Source organism: Trichechus manatus, unplaced genomic scaffold, assembly GCF_000243295.1.
Source record: "Trichechus manatus latirostris isolate Lorelei unplaced genomic scaffold, TriManLat1.0 scaffold00117, whole genome shotgun sequence".
Taxonomy (NCBI): Eukaryota; Metazoa; Chordata; class Mammalia; order Sirenia; family Trichechidae; genus Trichechus; species Trichechus manatus.
The window spans coordinates 6,532,575-6,554,434 of NW_004444053.1; the positions used below are offsets into that span (position 1 = coordinate 6,532,575).

The window sequence follows — 21,860 nt, forward strand, 5'->3', positions numbered from 1 at the left end:
GTGAGGTGTGTGTGTGTGTGAGGTGTGTGTGTGTGTGAGGTGTGTGTGTGTGTGAGGTGTGTGTGTGTGTGGGGGGAAGGAGATAGGAAGGAGACTGAGGGATGGAAGCCCAGAACGTTGGGAAATTTGTGAGCACCTCCAGTGACAGCATGTTCTCGACTTGGGCTGTGGGATTCATTATATTACTGCTTCTTAGTCATTGTTCTTTGAAAGTTAATCATTTTTCATAGTATCACTTGTTTTCCAACTTTCACACTCTTGGGTAGCCACAATAGCCAAAAATGGAGAAAATAAGGCTTTGAAACTTAGTGGAGATAATCAAGTCAATATTAACTTATAAGTCAGTGAAAGCATGCTGAGGGCTGACATATATGCCCAAGGCCAGAGATTTCCCCAGGCACCTGCTGGACTGAGAAGACTTAAGTTCTGCTATCAGCTGTACTCCTGACCTAAAGTAAATATGCTAACCATTTCAATTTAGTGTCTTTATAAAATTCAAATGATAATACATCCTACTTTTAGAGATTCTATGTAAAAACAATGTTAAGTAAAAATAGTGCAATTATTATTTTAACTATTTTGTGATCATATGTAAGTCACTTGGTAGCTCTTCCTTGTTTCATGTTCCAGAGTTTTTGTTTTAATAAAATTACATAGTCAGACTTGGCACTGTGGTTAAGATTGTGGCCTCTGGGCTCAGACTGCTTGGGTTTGAATCCAAATTCTACCATATACTTTCTGTGTAGGCTCAGAAAAGTTACTTGACAGCTTTATACCTTAATTTACTCATCTAAAAGTGGGATGATAATGACAGTTAACTCATGGGCATTTTGTGAGGATGAAATGAAGTCATTCAAGTATAGCTCTTAGTTTTTAATGTTAGTTATTTTTGTTGTTATTCCCATGCATCCGAAGAGCTATAACACATAGTAGAAATGAGAAAGAATTGCCTTTTCAGATTTCATGGGAAATGGTCTTCCATCTGCAATTCTGATGTAGTCATTAATCGATTCCCCTGATGGGGATCGGGCGGGCATCTTCTTTCTAAATGACAATCTCAGGCACCCTGGTCTGGCAGTTAATCCACTGCCTGTAGAAGCTGGTACTGACCTCCTCTCATATGTTCCTGTGTAGCACAGTAAAGACATGCAGGTTTTTGGTAATGTGAATGTGGCAGTTGGGATAGAAACTCACATTAGATTTCTGAACTCTGTGCTGCCATGGACATTTTTGAAGTAGCTATTCAGAGAGAGGTCTATTTCTTCAGGCCTCTTTACCAGAATTGCTTTGTGGCATTTTTGCAGTTGTCTTTTTTTTTTAAAATAGAATGATTACCAACCTCTAATTTGGAAGCTTTATGGGGACAAATCTGAAAAATTAAAAATATGAAAAACCATAAGTCTGCCTGGGAGCTTTTTTCTTTTTCTTTTTGCTGTAACTAATTTTTAATATTGTATTGCCTTTCTTTTCAATTTAGAAAGATAATAACAGAAACTATGCCTCTATTTCAGTATTTTGAACAAAACAATCTATTGAGTCTATGACATTTTTTAGAAAACCACCCACATCAATAAAAAAAAAGAGGTTGCTGCTTCTTAAGTCTCATTTAAAGAGACTCCAAAATATAAGGAAATGCATATCAATTAGTCTATGATTCCTGTAATATGGTGAGGTTCATTTAAGCTCAGAGTGCCAGTAAAATTTTTGCTACCCAGCAGGAACACAAAACCTAGATTAGGTGCTAATAACAGCGGTGTTAACATCCAGTAACGGCCACTGCCTTCTGCAACATACTGCTTCTATTTTGAATTTTTGACAACTTTTAAATGAGGCTTCTTCCTTGGTAATCTTCCTGAGATAGACTCAACCCCTTCTTTCTCCTAGTCCAGATTTTAAAGTGACATCTTTGCTTTTTAACACTTTTTTGTCATTCTTTTCTCTGTTTTTTCCCAAAGAAAGTGACGTCCATGGATTTGTCTTCAATCTCACTGATTCTGTCTTCCATTGTTTCAAAATTGCTCTTAAAACCGTCTGTTGAGTTGTCCATTTCTGAAATTTTATTTTTTGAAATTTAGTTACTGTTTTTGTATGATTTCTATTTTTTATTTATTTTGACATTTTGTTCTTGTATTATTTTCCTGAATTCTTCTATTGCTTTGTGTTTTCCTTGATTTTGGCTGTTTTCATTGGTTTTGTCTGTGTTTTCCATGATTTTGTCCATTTTTTCCTTGGTTTTATCTGTGTTTTCCTTAATTTCTTTTCTGACCTCTTGGAGAGCTGTAAATATCAGTCTTTTGAATTCCATATCAGGTAGTTCCACTGCCTTGTTTTCTACCGGATGGTCATCTGATTCTTTATTTTGGTCACTTGTTGCAGCCATCTTGTCCTGCTTTTTTATATGTTTTGATATTGTCAGCTGTCTCTGAGACATTAAGGTATTATTTTCTTTATTTATTGATTGCATGTTAGTTTGTTTCACCCTGCTTCTTTGTTTTGTTTTGATATGTCAGGGCGGTCAGACCAGGCAGGCATGCTTTTCTGCTGGCTCCTCTGTGGGCAGAATAGTTCTCACCACCTTGTCCACGTGGGCATGGCAGTAGCAGGCAGCGTGAACCTACTTTGCTGTACACCAGTTTGGTGAGGTGGCTGAGGGTATACTAGGTGGGTGCTGTGTGCCTCCTGATGTTGGTCCAGCCATGTGGGAGGATCCACATCCCCATGTTAAATAGGTGGGGGTATCAGATGGGGAGTGGTATGGGCTCACTTCCCTCCATTCAGCAGCTGGTTGAGTGGCTAGAGGGGAGGGCAGTGTAGGTTTGGTGCTGGGGCAGGCATGAGCTGGGGATGCTGTAGCCGCAGTGGCATGGTGAGGGCTGGTGGGAATGAGGGGTGGTATATGGGGCTAGGTGGACAGAACAAAGAAAAGAGAGAGAAAGAAGGTAAAAAAAGGGGTGGCCCACCAGTGGGGATGGGACAGACCTGGGGGCTGACAAGAAGCGGGGGAGGTGGCATACATGGCTAGGTGAGTGGTAGAATATGGCCGGCGAGCAGCTCTCTATCCATAGCAGTGCAACTTTTCCCAGCAAGAAGGGATAGAGTTGGCATTCTGGGATAGGTGGGTAGGAGAAAGAAAAGGTAGAAAGGGGAAAAGAAGAAAAAATGTCATAGTGGGAACTGACTGGTGGGGTTGCGAGGACCCGAGGTGGCTGTGGGCTGCTGACTCTCTAGCCGCAGAAGTTTGTTGTGGCCCGGCGGGAAGGGATAGAGGTAGCATGTGGGGTTAGGTTTGAGGGAGAAAGAAAAGAAAGAAGGGAAAAAAACAGTGTGGCAGGCACCGGCAGGTGGGAGCAGGTAGGGGCAGGTGGGACCTCGGGCAGCAGCGGGCCAGTGGCTCTCTACCTGTGGTGGTGCAGCTTGGCCTTGTGGGAAGTGATAGAGATGGTGTTTGGGGCCAGGTGGGAAGGAGAAAGAAAAGGAAGAAAGGGGAAAGGAAAAAAATGGCATGGCAGGAGCTGGCAGGGGAGACCCAGAACAGTGGTAGGCCAGTAGGTCTGTACCTGTGGTGGTGCATCTTGGCCCGGTGGGAAGGGGTAGAGGTGGAGTATGGGTCTAAGTGGGAGGGAGAAAGGAAAGGAAGAAATGGAAAAAAAATGATGTGACAGGAGCCAGTGAGTGGGGGCAAGGCGGACCCATGTTGGTGGCGAGCTGGTAGTCTCTAGCCAAGGCAGTGCGGTGTGGCATCTCAGGAAAGGGTGAGGTGGTGTACTGGGCAGAAGGGTGAAGGGTGGGAAAGTGTGTTTGTCTTGTTACTGGGTGCTCTGTCTCCTGTTCGGAGCTCCATGAAGTTGCCTTCCCATACTCCCTGTCCGGGGTTGTTGCTGGCTGCACTCCAAGATGGCAACACTGTGCAATGTTAGTTGGTAGGGGACCTCCACTCCATGTCTCTCTTCATTCTCTATTTTCCTTCAATTTCTTCTTGCATTCGGTACTTGATCTAGTTCTTTATTCCTTCATTTGAGGCTTAGGGTTCCAGGAAAGACATTTGTTATCTGTTTTACTTAGATTTTCGGGTCTTTGCTGCAGAGGGACGGCGTGGTGCTTCTGTCTAGGGTGCCCCGTTGGCTTCACTTCTTGAGCTTTTTTCTTAGACAATGTTTTTTTGAACATCTATGTCTGCTGGGTACTATTCCAGGTACTTCCATGCATGTAATTGCATGTCAAGGTAGTTGACTTTGTGGTTAATCACTGCTTCTAGGGATAGCTTTATTTTTCTTGAACTAAATATTCAATAAACTTAGGTCAAAAAAAAGCAGTAAGAAACTTTGAGAAACTGAAAAGGAAAGAAAGAAAAATATGTACTGTTTTCCTTTTCATCCCCAACATGTGATCTGGCTCTTTTCCTAGGATGAACACAGACTCCCCGTTTCCAGGAACATGAATGAGGACAGCTATATCTTCTACTTTTTTTCACTCTTTTCCTATACTGCAGTCCAAGTTAATGTGTATGAACATCCAAGATATTCATGACAATCTTTGGCATTGCAGAGAATTATGCAGATAGTTTGGTCCTTATGGTGGCAACAATTTATTTGTGCTTAAATATTATAGTTTATTAGTATAAACTCCTGGCCAAATGGATTTGGGAGTATAACATTCAACAGAATCTGGCCTTATTGTGGAAAGAGTAGATGCAATACCATAGATAATCTAATAATGGTCACTCCTCCTAACTCTTCAGTCTTTCTTTTTTAAGAGATGAAACAGAGAACTGTATCTGATAATATGAAATTGTCTCATAAAAGCATGATATTATTGACCCAATAGCCCCTATGTCTTGACTTTTTTTTTGGTTGCAAGGGTGGAGTAATCCATTGGGATGATTCATTCTGTCCTTTTCCCTGGTCCTCTTGTGACTGACAGCAAGATTTGGTGAGATGACCGGTTGAAATTAGCCACAAAAGCAAATCCTAGGAGCCCATAGCATTGGGTACTGAGAAAATATAATAAGTGGCCATATACTAATTGTACAGGAATAAATTGCTCCCTTTAAAGCAAACTGTTCTTCAGAGCTGGTATATAGTTACTATATTTACAGCCACGAGTATTTATTGGACACCTACTATATGCATCTTGTTAAATTCTGGGAATAAAACAATGAATAAGACAAACATAATCCCTGCTTCCATGGGGCTTACAGTCTTGCAGGGAAGAGAAACACCAAACAAAGAATTAGATAAAGAATTAATTACATTTGTGGTAAATGCAGGTATAGGGTGCCATTGGTGAATGTAACATATAAGAATATAAAATATAATTATGATATATAGACTATATGCGAATAATAATATGATCCAACCTGGTCTTGGGTGATGACAGGGGGTGAGGATCAGGGAAGATTTTCCTGAGGAAATACCCATTGCATAGTATCATGTAGAAGATGTTTAATGATGCTGTTACCTTGAGTACTTTGGCTTTTAATAGTTTGCACCACTCGGAGACTCCTGAATTGTTTACTTTTTCTTGTTGAAATATATTTCCATGTCTTTCTTTAGGTGGTACCCACATACTCTAGTTTGCCTGAATACTTACCACTGTCTTTTGTCTCTAACTGTATTACCTATTTGTTGTTGTTGTTATGTGCCATCGAGTGGATTCCAACTCAGAGACTCCATGTGACAGAGTAGAACTGCCATAGGGTTTTCTAGGCTGTAGTCTTTATGGGAACAGATTGCCAGGTCTTTCTCCCATGGAGTTGATGGGTGGGTTCGAACTGCTAACCTTTTGATTAGCAGCCTAGCACTTAACCCGTTGTGCCACCAGGTCTCCTTGCATTACCTATTTACAATACCTGATTTGTATTGTATACCTGGCCCCCTTGTAACCACTTCCTTAGTTTATAAACAGAGCAAAGAGAAAGAGACTTTGCCATTACTACTCTTACCTTCCCCTATTTCTCAAAGAGCAGACCTTGATTTTGAGTAATATCCTGTGATAAATAAAGTTCTTTTCTCCTCTGGCCATAGTGGGGGAAAAGTTGTGAAAGAAGACAGTAAATACTTGTTGAATGGACTTTTGATGACTGTGATGACTAGATTTATGCTGCACAGTCAAAGTACAGAGCTATGGAGGTATTGAAGCAGGGATTCTTAAGCTCTTTCCCCTATGGACAAGTCTCAGCATCCTAGCAAAAGAAGTGGCTTAGTGGGGAGAACAAAAGGAATAATTGAGATAGAATGGGCAGGGAAGATCCCTCTGAGAAGATATTTCAGCAGAGTCCTGGCTGAAGCATGCATTTTAATTGATTTGATGAGAAAGCTTATTGACCTCAAGAAGTCCTTCTATTTATTTGTATATCACCTTTTGGAGTTGGTTAATGAGATACTTCTTTTGCTTGCCTAGAAGGATCTTAAAGAGAAAGAAGAGGATTGAGAGGAAAGACAAGCGATGATATTGCTAATTCTTGGATGTCTACAGGAGCAGGAAGTTCAGAGCAGCCCCTCACTGGCCTTCCTGCCACATGTCTTTCTTATATGCTCTTGCCCTTCTTTTGAACCTTATCCCTACAGTTTAGGAGAGTAGAAAAATTCTAGCGTCTGTGTGAAGTCAGCAAATAGTACATGCCTATAGACTGCAGTACTGTTGTCTTCATGTGGTACTCATATTTACTTTCATGTAGATTTTTAATTAATTTCTGAATTTAGAGTAAAATAATTAAGACAGTCTAATAAAAAAATGTAATGCAACATTTCATTCTAATTGAAGCATTCTTTTCATAAAATTAAATGGAGATAAATAATTTGCTGGCAATTACTCAATTTAATGCTTGAGATTTTTAATATGAGTGTTTCTCTTCAACTTACAGGTACTGTTACTGATTGACATCCAAGTCTCCTACATCAATACCAACCACGAAGACTTCATTGGCTTCGCAAAGTACGTGAAGTGTTTGATTGTCATATGCATTCCTCCTTCTTGGGTTTTTTTTTAATTAATTTTTTTATTGTATTTTAGATGAAGGTTTACAGAACAAATAGTTTCTTATTAAACAGTTAGTACACATATTGTTTTATGAGATTGGTTAATAACCCCATGACATGTCAACACTCTCCCTTCTCAACCTTGGGTTCCCTATTACCAGCTTTCCTGTCCTCTCCTGCCTTTTAGTCCTTATCCTGGGCTATTGTGCCCCATTAGCCTCGTTTTCCTCCTTCTTGTTTTGTATAGAAAACACATTGCAGATTTCTACTACAACCCTATCGCCTTTTGAGAGTGCAGTCTGTGTTAAGATTAACCCCAAATCTACCCTTTTAGGGGGTCTGAGCCTCATGGCCATGTTGTAGGGGTATTTACTGTTCTCTTGATAAAGTAGTTGACTCCTTCATCATGCAGCATGTAAAATCACAGGTGTGTTAGATACTCATTGTTTTTGGACGATGATCTGCAGTTTGTACTTGAACTCCCACAGATATGCAGTAACAAATGCACATTTAAAATTTTTTGGGGAACAATTTTTCACATAAATTTGAAATATCAAGTGCAATTCACAAGGACAAGCGATTTCAACTTCCCTGAATCAGAATGTAGAGGCCTATTTTCTTTTTAAACTGCCCCTTTTGCATGTAGGTGTAATGTTTTAGGATGAACATTCTCTTTTCTATAAAGTGTATATGCTTTTATGTTGTTGTTGTTGTTAGGTGCCGTCGAGTCGGTTCTGACTCATAGCCACCCTGTGTACAACAGAGCGAAACACTGCCCGGTCCTGCGCTATCCTCACAATTGTTGTTATGCTTTAGCCCATTGTTGCAGCCACTGTGTCAATCCATGTCGCTGAGAATCTTCCTCTTTTTTGCTTATCCTCTACTTTCCCAAACATGATCTCCTCTCCCGGAACCGGTCCCTCCTGATAACATGTCCAAAGTACATGAGATGAAGTCTCGCCATCCTCGCTTCCAAGGAGCACTCTGGCTGTGCTTCATCCAAGACAGATTTGTTCGTTCTTCTGGCAGTTCATCATATATTCAGTATTCTTCCCCAACACCATAATTCAAAGGCATCATTTCTTCTTTGGTCTTCCTTATTCATTGTCTAGCTTTCACATGCATATGAGTCGATACGTGCTTTATATATACTTGTGCATATATTGCTGTTCCTCACAGATGTTGTCATGTAGACATTATGCTTATTCAGGGTTGGTTATTCACCATGTGACATTTTTAAGACCCTGAATACTCCTGCCCTTTAGTAGAACCAGTTTTTGTTTACTTTTCAAGAACCTTGATTCTAACTCTAAAATGTATTTATGGCATGTAAGTGGTTCCAACTTCAATTATACAAAATATAGCCTATTTTAATAAAGCCTGTGTACATTTACTTGAATTGTGTGTTCAAGAGCAGGGACAAATAAAATGCATCAAAATATAAAACCAATCTGATTAATTATGTCCTGACCTCAAAGAAGAAACTAAACAGTGGCCTGAGGAACTTATATGCGTGTTTCAGGAAGAAAAGGCCTTGTTATTCAACAGAACATTACACCTCTCCATACTTGCATGTAGTTGTGAAGGCCTGACCAGTACTGTACAAATATTTTGCATCCATTGGATATTACTACTGTGTGGTAGGTATATTTTGCTCAATGGTTTTCTGTCTGTGACATACATATAAACTGTTATAACACAGTGATCAATATGTTCCCTTGTCTAGTTGTCTTCCTAGCCACACTGCCCATCTACCTTCTAGATAGGTATTTCCTGCATAGGCATTTTCACAGAGACCTGCCACCTTTCTCTTCTTGCTGCCATGACTCTCACCATCTCCACTGCTTGTTTTCTTCTGCAAAGTGACGAGCAGAAGAAACTGAGACTCTAATATGCCTCTGTGTCCCTAGGCCTGCAAGGTGGATCTGAGAATTTCTGCCTGGCTTCCACCACAGTCAGTGACCTCCATGTGGCCCATGTCAAGCTCTACTCCAGTTGCTATGGGGTGGAGGAGAAGAAAGAAAAAGAAAAAAAAAAATTGTTTTTGCCTTTTAGGAGTTTACTTAATAATTGAGCAGTGTAGAGAAACACATGTAAAAATTTAAACTGACTCATTCTCCATTTACCTCACTTGCCTCTTTCAGGAGTTTCTAAAACAAGCAAATCATTGTGTCATTTCAAACAACAGTAATGCTACCTTTAATGTTGATTTTTTATTGATAACAAGTGTCAGTTAGATTCTTCTAAAAAGGTAGCAAATGTAGATGTAAACTTGGCATGAAAACTTAGAAGTGAAAAAATGCTGCAGTGTTGCCTTGTGGTATCCTCATTCAAGGGGAATGTGTGGAGAAGGTCGTGTTCAGTTTGGGAAGATTCAAGTTTTGAACATGGGATGTGACCAGAGCTACGAATTACATCCCCCAACCCATTTTTCTTGGAACTTCTTTTTCTATATTACTCTTTTAATTTTTTTTTAAGATAGATGGTTCAAAATTTATTTCTTCCCCGGTAAATCTGAATATTTTCTACTTCAGAAGTTGTTGGACTACATTATCATACTGATTTCTAGGTTTTTCAAAGGCATATAACTTTATAAATTTAAATATTTTAAACACAGCCTTTTAATGCAGTCCCTGTAATCCAAGTAACCACCCCTATTTTTCCAGCAGTAAGATAGACTACTGCAGGAGCTCTGGTGGTACAGTGGTTAAAGCACTCGGCTGCTAACTGAAATGTCAGTGGTTTGAACCCACCAGCTGCTCTGCAGGAGAAGATGTGGTAATCGGCTTCTGTAAAGATTTCAAACTTTGGAAACCTTATCAGGCAGTTCTACTCTGTCCTATAAGGTCGCTATGAGTTGGAAATCGACTCTAAGGTAATGGGTTTGGTTTTTTGTTTGAAGATAGACTGCTAAACCTTTATGATGTTGGGGAGAAAAAGAAGCATTGTTGAAACTGCCCTAGAAATCCAGCAGCTTTGCATATTTCTCATCTAGTTTAAACTGCATATCTGAACATTCCTTAAAGGAGTAGTCTGGGAGGCAGCAGTCCAGATTGTTTTTCCAAGTTTTTCTGCTGATGAACTTTTGGTTTGGCAAGTCACTTAGCCTTTCTGTATCTCAGTTTACTGATCTAGAAAATGGAATTATAATTCCTGTCTTGTATACTTTTCAGGATTGTCAGAGGATCAAGTAAATGAAATTATGTGAAAAATGCTTTGAAAACTGCAGTTTAGTCTGTAAAAGCGAGAGTGTGTCATACACACACACACAGGATTTTGATTACTAGGAGCACCATTTTACTTTGTAATGGAATTCATAATGGCTGAAGTGTGATTGCCGTTGGAATTCTTTTTTAGTTGTTAATGTCATTATCTTCAAATGTAATATTTTGGAATGAGACTCAGAGGTAAATGTTCTTTCCATTTGTATACTGAGTTGGAGAAAGTTTCAGTGTGACATGGAATAATTATGAAGATGAAGAAATGTTCATTTCAAAATCACTTTGAGGGGTTGTGGTACTTTCTGTGCTTTTAAAAATTAAAAAAATATGGTTGTAGCTATAAATTTTAAAGTTGGCAGGAATGCTGTTTCCATCAAGGAAGAACAGTCAAGCCATATTTGAAGATAATTATGTAAGTATTTTCAAGTTCCAAAGATAGAAATTAAAGTTTGGATTTGAGGAAACTAAGCATTTTTTTCATGAGATTTTTAGACAGTTGCCAAAAAGGGGGGAACTGTGTCTCACATTTATAGGATGGTGATGTACATAGTATTTTGCTCATGTGAGTTTCTTTCTACTGAGATGACTTTTTGTTCTGACAAAAAAAAAGGAAACAAATTGCTAAAGTTAGATTAATGGAATATTAACTTCCAGAGTAGTGTTTAAGACATTTCAGAGTTCTTCTTTCTGCTATAGAATTTATTCTGCCATGTTGAATATGTGGAACTTTTTTTTTTCATCTCCCAGTTATTTGTTAAACATGGACCGTAGAATATGTGCCACGTGTAACGTGGCCAAGTAAGCTCTGCCGTAGGCTTGCTTTGGAATTTCCTGACTTATAAAAGCTTGAGTTTTCAACTATAATGTAGTTTCTGAACCTAACAGTTCAGTATTTCAGAAAAAAGAATAACTTTCCTCATGATTTATGGGTTTTGATTTTTTATTCTTTCCTGTTGAAAAAACCCCGTAAATTCTATTTTTTAAATGCAATCTAACTAGTTTTTTGTTATTTCAGAAAATAAGAGCTGGTTCAATTATTTCTTCACTCACTTCTCCTCAAGAAATCCTGCTGCCTGAACAAAAAGGCGGGCTTGTTAACTGAATGCCTTGGGAAATGAGCTTTCAAATACTTGTGCTCTTCTCCATTTGTTCCGTGGGTACAACTTGCCTTCTGACTTACTAAGATTAATGCTCTCCAGTGGTTTCAGAAAAAGGTGGGCTTCAGAAACAGACCGTTAAAGTAATATCTTTATGCCATATGTGGCAGACCAAGGTCTGTTTGTTTTTCAATCTGCTGAGTAGGTTTCAACACCTGTTTTCTCACAGTTCAAATGATAGCAGTCTGCAGACTTCAGTTCTTGTCATACAAGTACCATGAAAATTCTATAGGTTGTAACATTCATTATATCTCTTTCCTGATCGTCTGGAATGCCTCTGTTGCCATTTTACTAAAGGCAGTATATGTGAACCTTGGCGCCAAATTCCAGACTAGTCCTTGGTCTTTCCTTTTACATTCTTTTGCTTTTTTCTATTATAGTAGTGTTTCTAGTTCCTATTCTTAAATGAGAATGTTCCGTCCTAGAATCAAATAACTTAGGTATTGGACCGCAAAAAGGTCCTTTTATGGCTTTTCTGTGCAAATTCAGAAAATAATGCTTGGTTGCTTACTGGGATAGTTATCAGGTAGAAATATAGGGTTGAGCAACCACATTAATATCACCTATTCATAGTTACAAATTCTAGTGTTCCAAGGACCATTTTAAAGAGTGAACTTCCACTTTCCTCTTCGATCCTCAAATCTGTTATTTTGAACTTTGTCTTCACTCTTAAAATGAATCTTAGGAAATGAATCATTTTTTTTTTACAGGCCACCAAGTTTTGTAGCATTTTCTAGGATAACATTTAACCTGAGACTTCACTCAGGTTTCTGCAGGGGGCTTGACATCACGTAGTTTTCTTCTCCCTCTGGCTTCAATCTGGTTGGACAAGGGCGGCTTACATGTGATAAGTTGCATCCTTGGGATTCTCAGGATGTATTCATAATCTTTCTTGGGAGTAATATAAAAGAGCTTCTTTGCTGTAGAGCAGTGCTGTGCAGTAGAACTTTCTGTGATGATGGAAATATTTTATAATTTGTGCTGTGCAGTAGCCACTAGTCACACAAAACTGCTGAGCACTTGAAATGTGGCTAGGGAAACAGAGGAAATAAATTATTAATTTTATTGAATTTTAACTAATTGAATTTTAAATTTAAATAGCCACATGTGGCTACCAGCTACTGTATTGGACAGTACAACTCTAGAGTATGGTGAATCTAGCTGATTGTCCTGCATCCTTCATTAAGGGGCCCTAATTCCCTGAAAAATGGGAATTCTGGAACACTTAATGGTACTCATGAGGAACCTGTATATAGACCAAGAGACAGCCATTCGAACAGAGCACGGATATACTGCATGGTTTAAAATCAGGAAAGATGTGTATCAGGGTTGTATCCTTTCACCATACTTACTCAATCTGTATGCTGAGCAAATAATCCGAGCAGCTGGACTACATGAAGAAGAACGGGGCATCAGGATTGGAGGAAGTCTCTTAACAACCTGCGTTGTGTAGATGACACAGCCTTGCTTACTGAAAGTGAAGAATAGTTGAGGCACTTAGTGATGAAGATCAAAGACTACAGCCTTCAGTATGGATTACACCTTAACATAAAGAAAATAAAAATCCTCACAACTGGACCAATAAGCAGCATCATGATAAACAGGGAAAAGATTGCAGTTGTCAAGGATTTCATTTTACTTGGATCCACAGTCAACACCCATGGAAGCACCATTCAGGAAATCAAATGACATATTGCATTGGGCGATCTGCTGCAAAAGACCTCTTTACAGTGTTGAAAAGAAAAGGTGTCACTTTGAGGACTAAGGTATGACTGACCCAAGCCATGATATTTTCAGTCACCTCATATACGTGCAAAAGCTGGACAATGAATAAAGAGGACCAAAGAAGAATTGATGCCTTTTAATTATGATGTTGGCAAAGAATATTGAATATACTGTGGGCTGCCAGAAGAATGAACAAATCTGTCTTGAAAGAAGTACAGCCTGAATGCTCCTTAGAAGGGAGGATGGCGAGACTACGTCTTATGTACTTTGGACATATTATTGGGAGAGACCAGTCGCTGGAGAAGTGCATCATAGTTGGTAAAGTAGAGGGCCAGTGAAAGAGAGAAGGACCCTCAACAAGATGGATTCACACAGTGGCTGCAACAATAGGCTGAAACACAGCAACGATTATGAGGATGGCACAGGACTGGGCAGTGTTCTGTTCTATTTTACGTAGGGTCTCTATGAGTCGGAGCCAACTTGAAGTCACCTAACAACAACAACAATAAAAGAACCATACCTTAGAGCTCAAGCCTATGACATGCTTCTTCAAATTATTTAAATTTCCTATTGCAGATGAACATTGATGGAGATGAACACAGATTATAATATAATTCCATAAACATCTCCTGGGAAACTACCATAAACTAGGTGGTAACAGTGATGTGAGAGAGAGAGAAACCAAGATTAATGCAACCATTGTTCAATCAAAGAATAGGCAGTTTTGGAGAGGAGTTAGATACCTGACTATACAAAGTCCTCTTTATATAATAGAGGTACAAAGCAAGGGCTTTGGGAATTAGTGAAAGGAGAGATAACTGGAGGTATAACCAGAAATAGTACTTGACTGGACTTGAAGTTGGGCAGGACTTCAGTAGTCAGGGAGAGGAGGGGCTGGGCTGGCTGCTTCCAGTCTTCCCTGCTTCAGAGGCAATGCTGCCCATTTCAGGGAGGTGTAAGTTTTACTAAAACACTGCTTTCATCATGCTATTTGCTGGCTTAGAAACTTTGAATACTTTCTCCTGCCTCCAGTGTGTAATGGCCAAATTCTCCCAAATTGACCCAAAAAACAGTTATTTTACTGGATGGTTTTTAAGGTTATTTCCATGTCTGAGCCCATGATTATATAATTTTGCCATACAAGTTTTACTTTCCACAACTTCCCTACATGCCTTATCTTTCGACCCCTTATTTTACTAACACCCACCTGTTAGCCACTTGGAAAGCCGTTGGTTGTCTTCCTCTATTAAACTTTTACCTTTCTTTTAAATCTTCTAGAAAAATCTCAGATCATAGCAGACCAAAATTATCTTTCTGGTTTCTGCACTTTCAGAGCAATTATTATGGATAGGACTTATTTGACAAATGATCATAAATTTCCGTGTGACACTCTTCCGTTATTTGAATCTTTTATTGTGTATACACATGGACACAGATTAAAGGGAATATGCAGAAAAAAAAAAAAATTTGAGCTAAGGGTACCTTTTTTTTTTCTTTCAATGTCTTCTAATGTGCTCTTATTTTTACAAAAAAAAAAAACTGAGCCACTTGTTATATACTTTTAAAATCATTATGTCTGGAATCAGGAATTAGGTTTCATGTGGTTTAGTGTACTGGCAAAGCTTTCTTCAGGGACTTGTGTGTAGTAGGAACTTACACAATTAAGAACAGTGAACACACACACTGTTTATACCTACGTAAGTAATAAGATAAGGATCATGGTTTCCCATATTTGAAACAGCATATATTTTTTTCACTTTCTATTATATTCTCACATATTTATTCCTTAGAGCTTATTCTTTGTGTGTGTGTGTGTTTTGTGTATGTATCTCATCACCTGTACTAACTAAATTGTAGGCTTCTGATGATAACAACCATCCCTTATTCATGTTCTGTCTTCCACAGAGTGCGTTGCAGAGAGTTGGTGCTCAAAAGTGTTTGAATTATTTCAGATTAAAACATTACACATAGCTATGTTTTATAAAATTCCAGAGATGACCCGTTAAATACTTATGACCTAAAATATGTCCAAGGGCTCAAATTAACTTGCAAGTTCTTACGTGTTTTCCCATGAACACCTTCTCATGTAAGTATTTTGAAAAACTTTTAGCTCAGTTAACATCACATACAGAAGAATTATGATAAACGATGTTTTTTAAAAAGACAGCCTGTTTTTTATTATGTTACTTATGAAGTAACTTCAAATACCTAAATAGGTCATTAGCAATAGTACCTTTGCTTTTATGGAGTCAGTTGCTGCAAAAAGATTATTTTAAGGTGAAAAGTAAACATAATTTAGGGTTTGTTCTAATATTAATATTTCAGTTTTGTGTATATAGTAAATCTGTTTTTCCTCTTGCATATTCTTGTAAGTGGTAGATCCTAAATATGCATTTGGAGTAGATGGAAACTCTGTCAGTGGAAATTGTCTTCATCTAGCTAAGCTCATAAGCTTCGAGAGTAACTTTGCATCTCAAGGAATATTGGAGCTAGCAGGTCTCTGTGAGTCGCAATTGACTCGATGGCAACGGGTTTGGCTTTTTTTTTTTTTTTTGAGGTACGTAAGGAGCCCTGGTGGTGCAGTGGTTAAGAGTTCGGCTGCTAACCAAAGGGTCGACAGTTCAAATCCACCAGCCATTCCTTGGAAATCCACAGGGCAGTTCTACTCTGTCCTATAGGGTCACTGTGAGTCAGAATTGGCTCAACGACAATGGGGTTAGGTACCTAAGAAACAGCTAGTACAGCTGCCACCCCTTCTCTCTGTCTCTCTCATGCATGCGTGTGCGTGCACACACACACACACACTCACAGCCTTTACAGCTGATAGACTGAGGTCCATTTAGGCCAAACTTTTTGTCTCAGGTGGCACAAGGAGTCATCAACAATCTCTGTTCCTTTTGCTTTATAATTAGCTTCTTTTCACTTATGTGATTTCAAGGGCCTCCAATAGTTTTACTCCAAAGTAAACGCATGTAGGCCTCCCATAGTTTTGAAGTTGTCATCATTAGTCAGTGCTTTATTCTAAGACATTTCCTCTTTAAAAAAAAACCCTAAAACACAAATACTTGGAACAGGTAACCATAACCTACCAAGAAGGCATGATCACATTATAATAGTAGTTTCCCCATTTATTTCTGGAAGAGAGGAAAGCCTGGAAGTCCTGGAAAGATGACATTTAATGGAAAAAGAAAGTATGGAAAAGATGTGAAGAACTAGGAAGAATAGTACTTAAGACATTCAGTCACTAGGGGATCGTGGACAGCCAGAGGGCAGTGTGGGTGCATTGAATTGCTGGTCACTGCCTTCACCTACAAAAACATGAGCAATGTAGATTTGGATTATAGAGACAAAAGGATGAAGAGAGGTGAATTTTACAGTGATTAAGGGAGTTAAACACTGTAGGTAAAAACTAGAAAAGTAACATAAAATGAGGAAGAAGAAAAGTTGAAATTAGTAAATTAGAAAATTGAAAAACAAAAATACACACAAAATATCTTTAGTAACCAAGTACAGTTTGGCCTTTCATTGCCTACCTGTTCCCCAGATTCAGTTGAATGTAGTGTGTAGTTTTTCAGGAGTTTCAGATGGAGTGAAGCGACTTTAATACACCACAGGAGATTATAAAAGACTGCTGTTTTAAACAACTGTTCTGAGTGTGGTGTTGATTTCTAACATGCTGCTGAACCATAACTTCCCATCGTTTTACACGGTTAACTCATGTCTTTAATCTACTTTTTCCTCATTCTAGACTATTCCATCAGTCTCCAAAACAGATTCCATAAGCCATTAAAGAATCATTTAGAGGGCTGGGTATTGCTAGTCTTCCCAGAATAACCAAAATGAGTTGTGTTTCCTTATACTGACATAATCTATCTTAAAAATACAGAGAAGAATTAGAACTCTTATTGTATTTTTAGGTGTTTACTCATGGAGCAACCAAAAGAAAGCCTCCTTTTTTTTTTCCGTTATGTTAGAACTTTACTTCCTTTGTCTGTACAGCTTAGTAAGGTGCATTTTGCTCCCCTTGTATACATATCAAGAAGCTTGCTCGGGGAGGTTAAGTAGCTTGCTAAATCAAACAGCTAGTAAGTGACAGATCCATAATAATTTGGATGGAAATTTTAAACAACTAGAATGGAAATAACGAGAATGTTGACATGATGTGAAGAATATAACCGCATCACTGAACAATTTCTGTAGAAATTATTGAATGGGAACCTATTTTCTGTGTAAACTTTCACCGAAAATACAATCGAATATTATTTTTAAAAAACTTTAAAAGTTTTAGTTTAGACAAAACAGCATGCCCTTTTCCATTAGAATTTGAATGTTCATTCAGCATAAGACAGTTCATGAAAGTTTTACAAAGGCACCCCATATTTATCTTCAATGAACTTCAATTAATTTTGAATATATACCTCTAATTATTTATGCGTTTCTCACAGGCAATATCAGTTTAAAGTGCTTTCTAAATATTACAGTGCGTGATTTTAGAGCAAGAGCAGCTTTAACAATTTTCTATTCCAGTTTTCTATCCCTTTCCTTCCTTTTTTTTTAAGTAATGAGAAAAACGTGGTAAAAAAAAAAAATTATCCAAATTCACGTCTGCTTAGTAAAACTAAGACTGAGATTCAAATTTTTTTATTTCTAGTGCACTGTTTCTTTTGTGATTGTTTTTTATAATCTTACCATTGTTTAATGTCCATAGTGATTATCACCAACTTATTTTTAGTAGCCTTTTCCACAGTACTTACTGAAACTATGATAAAATTTTGAATGTATGCGTATATATATAGGGGGCAGTTCTGCTCTGTCCTGTGGGGTCATTCTGAGTTGGAATTGACTTGATGGCAGTCGTTTTTTTTGGGTTTATATATATATATATATAAACATTACAACAGTACAATACAATCAGTTAATATGCTCAATTCTCAAGTCCTTATTAAAACCAAAAAAAAAAAAAAAAACCAAACCTGTTGCCATCGAGTCAATTCCGACTCAAGTCCTTATTAGGGGGCTTCATTTTTTGAAGGACAGAGTAATGTAGTTCCCAAATGTGTGGGGTTAAATTGTTAGGGTCATAACCAGCTCTCAGCCTCTCTGTGCTCATGTGTAAAATGAAGGTTATAGTGATGTCAACCTCCTTGGGTTTTTCATTCAACAGATATTTATTGAAACCAACTATGTGTTAGGAAACCCTGGTGGCATTGTGGTTAAGAGTTCAGCAGCTAACCAAAAGGCTGGCAGTTCAGATCCACCAGGCAGTCCTTGGAAACCCTATGGGACAGTTCTACTCTGTCCTACAGGGTTGCTATGAATCGGAATCGACTCAAGGGCAATGAATTTGGGATTTTTTTTGTTTGTTTTTTTAATGTGTCGGGTACCTTCTAGACACTGGGGACATAGCAGTGAACAAAACAGACAAAACCCCTGCTCACAAGGAGCTTACAGTCTAACGGAGGGAGACAGACAATAAACACAATAAACAAGTAAACCATATAGTCTGTTTGCAGCATGGGTGGTGCAAGCGGTAATGCATTTGCCTGCTAACCAAAAGGTTGAAGGTTTGAGTCCACCCAGAGGCACCCCAGAAGAAGGGACTGATTCTCTACTTCTGAAAAATCAGCCATTGAAAACCCTATGGAGCACAGTTTTACTGAGACACGCATGGGATTGCCATGAGACAGAATCAACTCAACAGCAACTGGTTTTTATAGTATGTTTGAAGGTGAAAAATGCCATAGAGAAAAACAGAGCAGAGTAAAGGGGATGGGAGTGCTGAAGAAAGGGAGGAATACAATTTTAAACAGGTAGGTCAGGGTAGGCCTCACTGAAAAGATAAATTTGAGCAAAGGCTTTTAGGAGGTGACGAAATGGGCCATGTAGATGTGGGGGAAGAGTGTGCTTTGTGGGTTCAAAAAAGAGCAAGGAGACCAGTGTGGCTGCACTTCTCCAGTGAGGGAGGTAGGAAGGAGGCGATGAGGTCAAAGAGGCAGAGAGGTGGGAGTCAATTGAGTAGGGCCTCGTGGACCGTTGTTAGAACTTTAGCTTTTACTGTACGTGGAATGGTAGTGTGTGGCATTGGAGGGTTTTAGCGAAAGAGTGACATGATCTCCTTTTTAAAAGAATCACTCTGGCTTTTGTGTTGAGAATAGACTTTAAGGGGACAAGTGTGGAAGCAGAGAGGAAGCAGTTACAACAATCCAGACCAAGGTGGTAGCAATGGAAAGGGTAAAAAGATGGTTGAATTTTAGATAACATTTTAAGAAAATAGAGTCAACAGCATTTGCTGATGATTGGATGTAGGTATAAGAGAAAAGAGAAGTCAAGGTTTTTGGCCTAAGTATGGAATTGCCACTCCTTAAAACAGGAAAAGACTGTGGTAGGAGCAGGTTTTAGGGAGGAGATGAAGGACTTCAGTTGTGACTTAATTAGACATGCAGGTGGAGATACAGAGTTATCAAAAACATAGATGAGTGTAGAGTTTGGGGGATAGGTGCCGGCTGGAGATATACTGAAGGAGTTGTCATAGCGAATTTTAAAGCAGTGAGAGTAGATGATATCACGAAGAGTTTGGAATATGGAGTCAGACTACTGAGTACCACCACTTGTTAGCTGAGTGACTTTGGGAAACTCACTTAACTTCTCTGTGACTCAGTCTCCCCATCTGTAAAATGAGAATAATAATAGCTACCTCATGGGGTTGTTGTAAGAATTAAAATCACTAATATCTGTAAAACTCTTAGAACATGGTGTATGGTCAATAAACATTAACTGTTAATTTTTTTTTTTTATTGTACTTCAGGTGAAGGCTTACAGAACAAATAGTTTCTCGTGAAACAGTAGTACACATATTGTTTTATAACATTGGTTAACAACTCCACAACATGTCAACCCTCTAACTTCTCTACCATTTTTTTTGGTGAAAATACACATAGCCAAAGATACACCATTTCAAAAATTTCTACATGCACAGTTCAGTGACATTGACTACGCTCTTCCAATTGTGCTGTTATTCTCACCTAAGATGAAGACTTACAGAACAAAATAGTTTCTCATTTAACAGTTACTACAAATGTTGCCCTATGACAATGGTTAACAATCTCACAACACATCAGCAGTATCCTTACTCAACCTTGGGTTCCCTATCACCAGCTTCCTTGTCCCCTTCTGCCTTCTGGCCCTTGTCACTGAACTCCTGTACCTCGTTAGTCTCATTTGGTTTTACGGGGCTGTCCACTCCCAGGCTGAACAGTGAACCTCGGAGATAACTTCACCACTGAGCTAAAAGGGTGTCTGGGGGCCATACTCTCTGGGTTTCTCTAACTGTTAATTTTTATCACAACTACCCTGTGTCTGTGGGACTTCACAAGTACTTTCTTTGACTCAGACTGTTGTTAACACAGCTTTTCTTAATGTGGGGTTGTCTTATTTTTGGTTGTGATTGTTAATTGCCACTAGAAGTTCAACTGAGTTGGTTTTACTTCCAGAACTAAGCTGACCTGTGTTTTTTATACTAGCACTGCCTCCATTGTTGACTGATTTATTTACTTTTAAAGCCTGTATGTGTTTTAGAATCTGTTACTTGTTCAGAAAAAAATCTTACGTGTTTCTTCAGTTCTGCTTTCCTTTGCTTTCCTTAGTGCTCAGCAGAGGAGCAGTCAGGTTCACAAGAAAAACACAATCGGAAATCAGGTAGGAATTGTACAAGAGAGTCAGTGAATGCATGCTCAAGGCAATTTTAACTAAATCGCTTGATTGACTGTTTCTTAAATGCAAATTAATCATGTGCAAATTGTGCTTGAAATGCAGCTTTTTTGTTTTGTTTTTGTTTTTAGAGTTTTTTTTTTCTTTTGGAGTGAATTGCTTTTTTTCTTTTTTTTTTTTTGCTACTGTATGCAGTTAACCATATTGATTTATTTTAAATAACTTTTCTGCTACTTGGCTCTGCTTGTCAAATCTGGCTCCTTGTGTCCTGTTTTGCCTGCTTACATTACCCCTAAATTTGATTTAACCTTGAATCTATGAGTCAATTCAAGGTTAAAATATGGTGAGTAGTTGCATGAGCTTTGTGGTGCTGCTGACTAGTTCACACATTTGCACAGCTTGGTAACAGTGAAGGGACAGCTCATAAAGAAGGCAGTTGTTGGCCTTAATCTCTGCCACCAAATTCCTGCTGGCTAATGAAGACGTTAATTCCTATGAAGATCTGATCCTTTGAGCTTTTGTGTTCTGGGCTGACCGGCTGTCTCCGACTAATAGTGCTCTGCAGAGATTGCGTTAACTGCGACAGTTTGCTGTTTCTTTTACGTTTTATGTGATAATAAGTATTTGCATTGTTATTTCTTTTCAAGTCAAAACAATGATGATTTATAGTAGTTTCTTTTTTTAAATCAGAGGTACAATTATTAAACAAATTGAAACTTGTGCTCTAGATTTTTCCCCCATTGTTTTGAAAGGAAAAGAGGTAATAACAGACTTTTCTTTAAAAACGTTTTTTCTGAACTAAAGCATATAATTCTTTGCTATTTCAGGGAACCAATCTTCCGCCTTCAAGGCAAATTGTACGAGCTAAGTTCTGTAAGCTTACTGTTGCTTTTTCATTTAGCTTCCCAAGGGCACAGTTTGTCTTTAACTGATTAACTCAACTAGCGCTTGCTACTAATTTTTTTTTTAAACTTAGATTGTCTTGTCCATAACACGCTATCATTGAAATAAAATCCTCTTAAGAGGGTTCATCCCTTCACTGCTAATAACTTGCTGTGATTTAAAGGTATGAA

General features: G+C 38.5%; 1 protein-coding gene across 4 annotated transcripts in view; it reads left to right on the forward strand.

Moving 5' to 3' along the window:
* DNM3 (dynamin 3) overlaps nt 1-21,860 on the forward strand; it is a 717,102-nt gene that overhangs the window by 287,932 nt on the left and 407,310 nt on the right. For 2 of the 4 annotated variants that reach the window (XM_023738465.1, XM_012557752.2), the window contains exons 12-14: nt 6,863-6,933; nt 20,724-20,775; nt 21,615-21,644. In XM_023738465.1, the coding sequence (XP_023594233.1) occupies nt 6,863-6,933; nt 20,724-20,775; nt 21,615-21,644 (153 nt within the window). The remainder of the gene's footprint in view (nt 1-6,862; nt 6,934-20,723; nt 20,776-21,614; nt 21,645-21,860) is intronic. The other 2 variants (XM_004384112.3, XM_004384113.3) reach the window with 1 other exon arrangement.